General features: G+C 37.3%; 2 protein-coding genes across 2 annotated transcripts; one reads left to right on the top strand and one right to left on the bottom strand.

Moving 5' to 3' along the window:
- Window positions 1-2,379: 2,379 nt before the first annotated feature.
- On the top strand, window positions 2,380-5,407 carry LOC145114394 (nuclear transport factor 2-like). Its single transcript, XM_079050383.1, has 9 exons — window positions 2,380-2,661; window positions 2,780-2,914; window positions 3,248-3,554; window positions 3,649-3,977; window positions 4,098-4,269; window positions 4,367-4,488; window positions 4,584-4,649; window positions 4,835-4,916; window positions 5,143-5,407. Exons 1-9 carry the CDS (start codon window positions 2,623-2,625, stop codon window positions 5,220-5,222), a joined length of 1,332 nt encoding a protein of 443 aa, XP_078906509.1. The 5' UTR covers window positions 2,380-2,622; the 3' UTR covers window positions 5,223-5,407.
- A 644-nt stretch (window positions 5,408-6,051) lies between these two features.
- Window positions 6,052-9,646, bottom strand: LOC145114393 (Leucine-rich repeat transmembrane protein kinase family protein). The gene is made up of 2 exons (XM_079050382.1): window positions 6,744-9,646; window positions 6,052-6,663 (listed from the first exon to the last, which is right to left on the bottom strand). The coding sequence occupies exons 1-2, from the start codon at window positions 9,370-9,372 to the stop codon at window positions 6,230-6,232; spliced, it is 3,063 nt and encodes a 1,020-aa protein (XP_078906508.1). The 5' UTR covers window positions 9,373-9,646; the 3' UTR covers window positions 6,052-6,229.
- Between the last annotated feature and the right edge of the window lie 620 nt (window positions 9,647-10,266).

The following is a 10,266-nucleotide window of genomic DNA, read 5'->3' as shown; positions in this document are numbered from 1 at the left end:
GATTAGTGTTGTATTGATCATATATATTGATATATTTTGTTATGATATTAGTGGTATTTACAACATTTGTTATGATATTAGTCATATTTAATTTTTACCGCTTAATCCCTCGATTAATCCTCACCTAGCCGATTAATCCTTTAACCCTAATCCACTGACTAGCTAACATCGAACGTTTTTTACAACGTTGCTAATTTGTAAAGAAAATTAGAGGATTACCACTAAAAAATGTGGTGCATAGAGTTTTTAAAACAAAATAATTTGTGTACCAAAAAAAACATGTTATTTTTATGTAGAGATGAACATAGTGCCAATCGGTACTGAAATGGATGAAAAAAATACTTTGTACTGAACCGAACTAACGTTATTTGTACTTGTACCGGGTATGATTCCGGTCTTTGATACTAGCATCGATACTGATGATATCAAATCCTAGGTTTTGGGCTTTTAGAGTACTGAGTACCGTTTTACACTAGTTCGGGTACAAGTTTAGGTTGGAAATTTCGGTAGTCTTGTTGGCCCCTATGTAATCAACTGAATAATTCAAAAAATATTTTTGATTCCGCGTATATTATACAAAAAGATTTTCAATTTTCAATTTCTAAAAGTACATAAGGTTTATAAAAGAAACCCTTTTGAAACAAACGGAACACTTTATGACGATTAATCTAAGACTAAACTGCACAAATGGTCCCTGTGGTTTGTTCAAAATTGCCACTTTGGTCCAAAAAAGTTTGGACTAGCACCAGAGGTCCAAACTTTTCATTTTGTTGCAGGTTTGGTCTGTTTCATAATTTGAAGAGGATAAAATGACTTTTTTGCCCTTGTTATTTGTTTTTTTATTTTCTTTTTATTTACTGCACTGGTTTTTAACTGAAAATAGAAAAAAATTAATTAAAAATAAAAAACAAATACAATTCTCTCTCTCTCTCTCTCTCTCTCTCTCTCTCTCTCGTTTTAATACCAAGAAGATACATCATCTTCTTCAAAACCCACCATCAGATCCTCACCATTGTTCTTCCTTCCAGCCACCACAAATCAACCACCAAAAAATACAACCCAACACCAGCTTTGTTATTGTCCTCATCTCCCTTTATTCTTCTTCTTTCTCTTCTCCCTTTTTGTTTCTCTTTTAATTTAAATAAACCCAGATTTGGGGACACTCCAAACCTCTGTTATGTCGATGATGAGGCAGCGATGGCACACCCATTCTTTCTCACTGGAGAAGATGAACAAAAACCAAACCAGATCCAAGCCTCAAGGTCGTTGTAAAATAACGATGATCAATCAGCGATGGTTACAAACGATGCCATACAAATCCAAGTAACATCTTTCTCTCTCTCTCTCATGCCCATTGCCTTCTTCCCATATAATATCAAACACACACATTCTCTCTGAGAATTAAAAACACACACACGCACTATCGTTTGCATTTATTTCCAGAAGTAATTTTAGGGCTTTTAGCCCTAGAAATTAGATACAAGTTCACTTACTATCCTTTTCATTTATTTCAGATGTTCAATTGTTCAGAATAATCGATTTTGGGTTTGATTGTGTTAGATTGCAGAGGAGGTAATTGGATATCAGTGCTTCACCGGAAACCTCTTTTTGGATTCAATCGTTTTTTGTGAGTTTTTATTTTATTTTTGGGTTCTGCTCTGATATGAATCACTATATCAGACTGTATAATGTAAAGGTGAAGAACAACAATTATAGATTTAGGGCTTCTCCTTTGAACTCGAAAATCAGGAATAAAAAGATGAAATCAAATAAATCTTGATGCCCGTAACTTCAATAAACTCAGAAGCAGATAGAGGACCGATACCGATGAAGAGATCTGATCAGTCGTTTGTGTTTGTGTGTGTGTGTGTGAGAGAGAGTTTGCATTTTTATTTCCTATTTTATTTCTGTTATAAAAAAATATAGAAGGAAAATTTTCTTTTTTTATTTTTCTTTTAATCAGAAAAATCTTTAAATAATAAAAAAAAAACTGAAAAAGAAAAAGGTAAGGGCAAATTCGTCTTTATGAAAAAGTTTATAGCAAATAGGACCAAACTCGCAACAAAATGAAAAGTTTGGACCTCTGGTGCTAGTCCAAACATTTTTGGACCAAAGTGGCAATTTTCGACAAACCACAGGGACCATTTGTGCAGTTTAGTCTTAATCTAATCTTTTTGGACTAAAAGTTTTAATTTGTATATTTAATGGCCAAAGTTAAAGCTAGTAAAAAGTTGAAGGACTTATTTACAATTTACTATAAAAAAGTAGGTCCTCCAACGAAATCACCAGTGCACCACCACCATCATAATCTCAAATTAATCTCATCCGTCTATAATAATGACTCATTCTCCAATCCAACGTCCATGATTCAATTCCTAAATTACTACTTTTTCAACACAGATCTCATCTTCCCTTCCCTCTCTTAAACTCTGCAACTCTCACGGCCACCATCGCAATCTCCCTCCGCAGCTCCTCCGTATACTCATCCAAAATTCAATTTATACTCTGTGAGCCCTACTCACTCAATTATACCCTCTTCTATGTGTTCGCTGTGAAACCCTAGACAGTGTTACTTCTGGGTTTTAGGGGTTTAATAAAACTCGGCTGTTTCTTCGATTGAAAATGGCGAATTCGTACTCTTCTTCCGTTACTGCCTCTCAGGTATCTTTATTTTTTCTATCCGATTTAGGGATGTCGAAGTGATAATCTGTTTGTTAATGATTCTGTGTTGTGTTTAAAGGTTTTACATCGATGATAAATATTTCTTGTTGATTTTTAGGTGGGTTCGTACTTTGTTCAACAATACTACCAAGTGCTTCAACAACAACCGGAGTTCGTTCATCAGTTTTACGCCGATTCCAGTACCATGGTTCGTGTTGATGGCGAATCCACTGAGACTGCCTCTGCTATATTTGTAAGTCTCTTTGAGCTTATCATCCTTTGATTTAGAGATCGAATTCCATATATGTAATCTTCATAGTTTGTGTATATTTGAATCGTTTTATGCCATTTCTTGTATAGGTTTGAATCGTTTTATTGATTATTCAGATAAATGAGAAGTTACCTACCTGTCACTAGCTTTAATCACATGATTATATGAGTCTCTTTAAATCACAGCAATCACTCACAGAAAGCACATACCCTTAGTCCGATTTTTTCTATGCTGGTTGCTGGTTGCAAACGGATATTAAATTAATCCCTTATTTGCTGTTCGCTTAATTTGGAATCTTGCACTGTTTTCCTGCAGCAAATTCATTCGCTTATTCAGTCGTTACAATTTAGTGGAATTGAGATCAAAACAATAAATGCTCTTGAATCATGGAGCGAAGGCATAGTGGTGGTGGTTTCTGGTTCAGTAAGATCCAAGTTCTTTAATGGCTGGAGGAAGTTTGTGCAGACATTTTTCCTTGCTCCCCAAGAGAAAGGTTATTTTGTCATGAATGACATCTTTCACTTTGTAAGTGAAGAGGTTATACATCATCATCAACCACCTGTTTCCCTTGAGAGCAAAGTTGATTCTCAACCAATTAGTTCTACTCCTTCTGAGTTACTAGGTATTACTTCTCAATAAACAATTATTTATCCGATAATGAGAATTTAAATGCTTCATAGCATTGTTGAAGTGATGTTAGAAATGTAAAATTGCAGTTGCTGACGACGCATTAGAGTTAGAAGCAAGGGAAAATCTTAATTCACTACACTTAGAAGGAAACGATGAAGATGATTACTACAATTCCCAAGAAAATCAGCATCTGCAGCAGGAAGATTATGACAGTGAAGAAGAAGAAGAAGAAGCAGCAGTTGAAGAACCCGTGGCTCATGTTCATAATCAGAACACCGTGGAGTATGTGCAAGAACCTTATCATCACAACAACACAGTGGAGATTCAAGAGCCTGTGGTAGAATATGTTCAAGAACCGGTTTCTGCTGTGGAAGAGCCTATTGTAGAGCCTGTGAAGTTCACATACGCTTCTATAGTACGTATTATTTTGGTATTCCATATTTATATGATTGATTTGAGCCCATAAATTGGTGTCAGATATCTCCTATGCATAGTTAATGTTGCTAATATATTGTTATTGTTTGAATTTGAAAAGTTACGATCTAAAGGGAAGTCTTCACCTCAGCCACCTGTTAGTAGGAATGTCACAATGGCTCCAGCTCCGGAATGGAATCAGACTCCGGAACCCGTTGCTCATCTGCCATCTGCTTCTTCTGTGACTGAGTCTACTACTCAGGTCTCGCAGGAAGCTTATGCTAGTGAAGAAGGTGAATAACATTCCTTTTAAAAAAAGTTTTATGTGTTGTATCAAAACGATTATAAAATCATTTTATGAGATTGATAGTTTTTGTTTGTGTTTTTCAGGTGACTCAAAGTCTGTTTATGTGAGGAACTTGCCAACTACAGTTACCAGCCTTGGAATCTTTCAAGAGTTCAAGAATTTTGGCAAAATCAAGCAGGATGGTGTATTCTTGAAGAATCGCAAGGTTATTTCCCCCCCTCTCTCTTTCTCTAGTCTCTCTCTACTTTGTACTAGTTTGAATTGTTTCATACATAACATTTAAATTGCATTTGCATACAGGATGTAGGAGTTTGCTTTGCGTTTGTTGAGTTTGAGGACTTTGAGGGTGTTCAAAAGGCAATTGAGGTTTGTGCTCATTTACCTTTTCTTCTTTCTTCTTAATATATATATATATATATATATATATATATATATATATATATATATATTTTGCATCGTATTATTCTTAAATTTGTCAAGTTGCTATTCTATGTTTATGAGGTTAACCCTTTGATCATGTTGTTATATTTACATTTTGTTTGTTTTTTTAGGCATCGCCAATACAAGTAGCTGGAAGGCAAGTCTACATTGAAGAGAGGAGAGCGAATAGCAGCGCTACTTCTCGTGGGGGAAGTATGTCTTTTGTTTTAAAATGCAATGATTTTGTTTATGATCATTTTTCTTATTGCATCATTTATATTTTGAAAAATCTATAGTTGGATAGATTTTCAAAGTAGAATGTTGTTATAAGAAAAAAATGGTGGCTACCTGTAATAGAAAGAAATGAAAGTAAAATGGTATAGTAGACAAAAAATAAATGGAAGTCTTAACATATTTCATGGGTGATTTGTTTGAGCAGGAGGAGGAAGAGGGCGGGGTGATGCTGCATCATCAAGAGGAGGGCGTTATGGTGGTGGCAGGGGCAATGGCTTTCGTTAAAAGATCATTACACCACACCACAATGATGGTTTTGAGTTGTGATTGATTTTTGTGTTGCTAATCTTGTTTAACATCTTTTATGTCTTTATCCTAGAGAGTCATGGATGTCGCGCAAGCGATATCTATCTCTTGAGTGTATTCTAGCTTCCATGTTTCAATTTATGAGATGCATGTGTTTTTTTTTTTTTTTTTTTTTTTTATACAAACACAAACCTATTATTATTGGTAACATAAACGTCTCATATGACCACTTTAACCACACTACAAGCACCTGTTGCAAGCATGATGCATTATCTATCCTATGTGAAGGAAGATATTGTTGAATGCCAACATGATCATCGAGATATCTATGCCATCTCACCAAGATGAACTCACCCATGTCCCCATATGAATCATTATGCCTCATATACATACACTTAAAACTTAAACCTCATGCTTCAAAACTCTAAATATGCTCTTAGCTTGGGGATTTTCTATTCTCCTTGTTGTCTAGTCATAAGTTCTTTTATCACCATTAGTGCTATGCGTATGATGCACATGCAATTACCGCTGCTCTGCACCAACTATGGAAGGTCATCGAAAAAGGCTTAAGGATTATCTTGAACCACAGCAACATCAATTATTACTCCTTTCTCCTTTGTTATAAGACTTCTCTTCAAATTCTTAGCTAATGGTTTTCAAAACTATTTAAATGAGATTTTAGAAAGAATATTTCAAAATAGCCTTCAAAACCTTGTTCATCTTTGTCTTATGTAATAAACTCACAGTTAAGATAGTTACAATCACATATTTTCTTATTTGGTATGTTTTCTATTAAAGTCGGAACTCATTTAACGATAAGAATGAGTGTTATGTTTACATTATTTTCAATAAGAATCAACAACATACTTCTACACATAATTAACAGACTCAATAAACTTACAAAATGTGAATAATAATCTCTACACAAAATTAACATAACTCTTGTTAACCGTCCACGTGATTCGAACCCGTCACGGAACATCTTCTTACAAAAGGCCGTTTACAGGCGACGGGCTAAACACCGGTCTATCTTTATCTTTATCACTATTTGCAGAACTCAATCCGCCATTAATGGTATTAGTATTACTGTTACTTTTTCTCCGAGGTCTGGCCTCCTCGAGCATGCTTATGACGTCCCGCATGGAGGGTCGATCCTTCGGAAGCTTTGCCGTGCATATTAGGGCTATTCGGAGGACTAAAACCATCTCTTCTTCTACATGTTTGCAGTTTCCTACATTCAGATCGACTACTTCTGTTAACGATTTGTTTTCTCGTATTTTTCTTCTAACCCATTCAACGATGTCGACTGAATCTCCGAATTCGGCTTCTATCGGCCGTTTTCCGGTGACAAGTTCCATCAGAACCACCCCGTAACTGTATATATCGCTTTTCTCGTCGACCTTTAATGTGTAACCGTATTCTGTAATCAAGATCGACACTCGTTAGGAAGAACAATTAATTAATGGAAGCAATAGTATGAACATTAATGTGGAAACTTACCGGGAGCGATGTAACCATAAGATCCGGCAACCATTGTTACTGTTTCGTTCTTCTTTACCATCATCCTTGCCAGCCCGAAATCAGCAATCCGGGCGTCCAGATTTCCGTCGAGTAAAATGTTATTCGGCTTTACATCACGGTGGATCACCGGCGGGTGACAGTCGTGGTGGAGATAAGCCAGCCCCTGAGCAACTCCGACGGCAATGTTATACCGCGAAACCCAATCCACCAACAGCCTTGCTTGTCCATGTAGCGCTTCGCCGAGACTCCCGTTTGTCATGTACTCATAAACAATCATCGCGTTTTTGTCGTTATGGAGAAACCCTAACAATCTGACGATATTCCGGTGCCGGAGTTTTCCCAGGACGTTCACTTCTCCGACGAAATCACCAGCGCTGCTTCCCAACTCGATGTCGTTCTTCGTGCTCCAAAGCTTTTTGACCGCCACGACTGTGTTCGTTCGTTGAATGTCTGCTTTGTAGACCACTCCGGTGGCTCCCATTCCGATCACGTTCGCTTCCTTTATGCAATTCAGGATGTCATTGCTGTTGAAATTGAGTTTCTGAAACGCCATAAGCCGCCATGGCCATTCTCCTTTTCCCATCTCGGATCTGTCCTCGAAACAGCTTCCATTCGTGTACCATTTACTGTACAGAGCTTTTCCGGCGAATGCGGCCAAAAAAACAGCTAACACCACCGACATTCCGATCACCCAACCGGCGATCACGTGCTTCGTGTGCAAGCCTTTGTGTTTTGAAGCTTTAGCCATAGCACCGGTGCATGGTGGCAGCACGTTACCACATAGATCACTGTTTCCAACGAGATCACTGGGGTTTATTGTCCTGAGCATTCCGTTCATCGGAACTGGGCCTTGAAGTCTGTTGTAAGATACATTAAGCGATTCCAATGCCGGAGAATTCCCGAAGTTTTCTGGGATGCCACCTGTCAATGAATTGTTGGACAGATCAAGAACGGCGAGCGTGCCCATCATAGAAATTGGAACCGGGATTTCTCCGGTGAGTTGGTTATTCCGGAGATTCAAGGACACCAACTTCTGGCAGGAAGCAATACTTGCAGGAACAGTTCCAGTGAACTGGTTGGAAGAAAGATCAAGAATCGAAAGTGAAGGGCAATCCTGGAATTGATTTGGGATTTTCCCAGTGAAACTGTTTTCAGAGACCAGAAAGTTTTGAAGATTGGGAATGGAGAGAATCGAGGACGGAAGTGTTGATTGAAGTCGATTTCGTGAAAGATCTATGAAAGAAAGGGAAGTTGACAATGAAATGTCGTTTGGAATTTGACCGGTTAGATTGTTGTCTGCCAATTCCAGTCTTTGAAGCTTCTCAAGACTACCAAATCCAACCGGAATTACCCCGGAAAGGAAGTTGTTTTGCATACGAACACGAACCAATGAGTTACAAGTCGACAAACCGACCGGAATCGGACCCGAAAAGGCATTGTTGAATAGAATTAATTTCGTGAGATTACCTTGATGACATAAGTTTTCCGGAATCCGTCCGGTGAATGAATTCGATGATACATCAACCCATTCCAGAGGGGAATTCAAGCCGAGATCATCCGGTAGAGAACCGGAAAAGGAATTGTTCCATAACTCGAGGACGCCCAATTGAGTTAGGCTACCGATTCCTGGCGGAATCGAACCCGTGAGTCTATTTGACATCACATTGAAGAGCTGTAAGCTCTTCAATGCTGATATCTCAGCTGGGATCTCTCCTGATAACATGTTATCAGAGAGATCCAACTGAGTAAGGGAAGTCAACTTCCCGATCTCGGAAGGGATCTTTCCTGTGAATTTGTTTTTATACAAGAACATTGCTTCTAACCCCTTCAGATTCCCCAATTCTGGGGGAATCAAACCGTCGAGATTCCCGTATGCCAAATCAAAATACTTCAGGTTCGTCAAGTTCCCGAATTCCGACGGAATTCCACCCACAAACTCATTGTACCCAATAACGATACTCTCCAGAGATGAAAGCTCTCCAATTACCTTTGGAATTGACCCAGTTAGATTATTCCCCGAGAGCCCGAGAAAGTTTAACTTTCTCAGATTCTTGAACGACACCGGAATCGAACCAACGAAGAAATTCCCTCTCAAATCCAACGTTTCCAGCCTGGTATTGTTCCCAAGATCTGGGATATCGCCTGAGAAATTGTTGCTGGAGGCATTGAGTAATGTCAATCCGATCGCCATTCCTAAACCTTTCGGGAAGGAATCAATGAAGTAATTCTGACTCACATCAACAGTTTCTAGCAGTGTAAGATTCGAAAGTGATCTGGGCAATGCAGATGAGAACCCATTGCAGCATAAATTGATGGAAGTGAGACTCCGGAGAAGTTGAATGTCATCAGAGACGAGTCCACTGATATTCCGACGTGAAAGATCAAGCTTTTCGATTCTTCCATTGGAATTACACTCAATTCCGGTCCAGTTACAATGGCCATTGGGTTCTTCAGAGATCTTCCAATCTTTTAGCTGATCGAGAGGATCAATAAGGTGTGATTTGATTGTCAACAGGATCGATGCTTGATCGTTCTCCTCTACGACCTTTGAAAACACCGAGGAACAACAGAACAAGAAGAAGAAGAACCAAAAATGGGGTTTCGACATGGCGGTGGTGGCTCTGTTTCTTGAAGAGTTGGGTTAAATTTCGATCATTTTGGATCTGGATAGAGAAGGTGAGTGGAAGTGAAGTGGTGATAAAATTATATGTAAGCAGTAGCAGTTAAGCAGATAACATGGGGAAGATTAATAATTCTCTGTTTTTAATTTAAAAAAGCAGGGGGTTGAGATCTTGAAGAAGGTAATGGGACACTCTGTGAAATTTGGAAGTATTGAATAAACATCCGACACTAACATGGGGAAGAATGTGTTTTCTTCCTAATTCCATTTGTCAACTTACTACTTACTAGTTACCCATATGATATATATAGAAATAAAATATATAATTCTGATGTTAATTATCAGATGCTTTTTAAATTACTTTTTAGGTTCTCATCATATAATTAGAAGTATGATAACTTGTAAATATGGTGAAAAGTTTGTGATAGTGTAGTAATTTCAAATTTGGAGTATACTTTGATTACTTCCCTCAAACGTAACATAAAAGCATTTGCGATTAATAAAATATTACTTAAAAACTTTACACTAGATCATTTTTATTTACTTTTATCTAAAATATTGTCAGGGAAATATACATATATATAAAACTATCATGAAAATATGAGTTTATGGTCGATGAATAATCTTTTACTAAAATCTTCAAGATGGATCAGTATTTTATTTTCAAACGTAGTTAGATAAATTTTTAAAAAACTTGGCTAAGAAATTGTTTAGATGAGTCGAAAGTCTCATAAAAGTATTTTTAGATGCCTACACATTCTATATCTGTAGGGGCCATAAGATGGACAATATAAATAACCAATCAAATCATATAATATTTTATACATATAAATATAAATATTAGTCAATAAAATTAACCTAAAATACTCACCATTCAAAATT

The sequence above is a fragment of the Lactuca virosa genome, chromosome 5, assembly GCF_052849685.1.
Source record: "Lactuca virosa cultivar CGN04683 chromosome 5, Lactuca_virosa_CGN04683_v6, whole genome shotgun sequence".
NCBI classification, from domain to species: Eukaryota; Viridiplantae; Streptophyta; class Magnoliopsida; order Asterales; family Asteraceae; genus Lactuca; species Lactuca virosa.
This window is presented reverse-complemented; position numbering and strand designations above follow the sequence as displayed.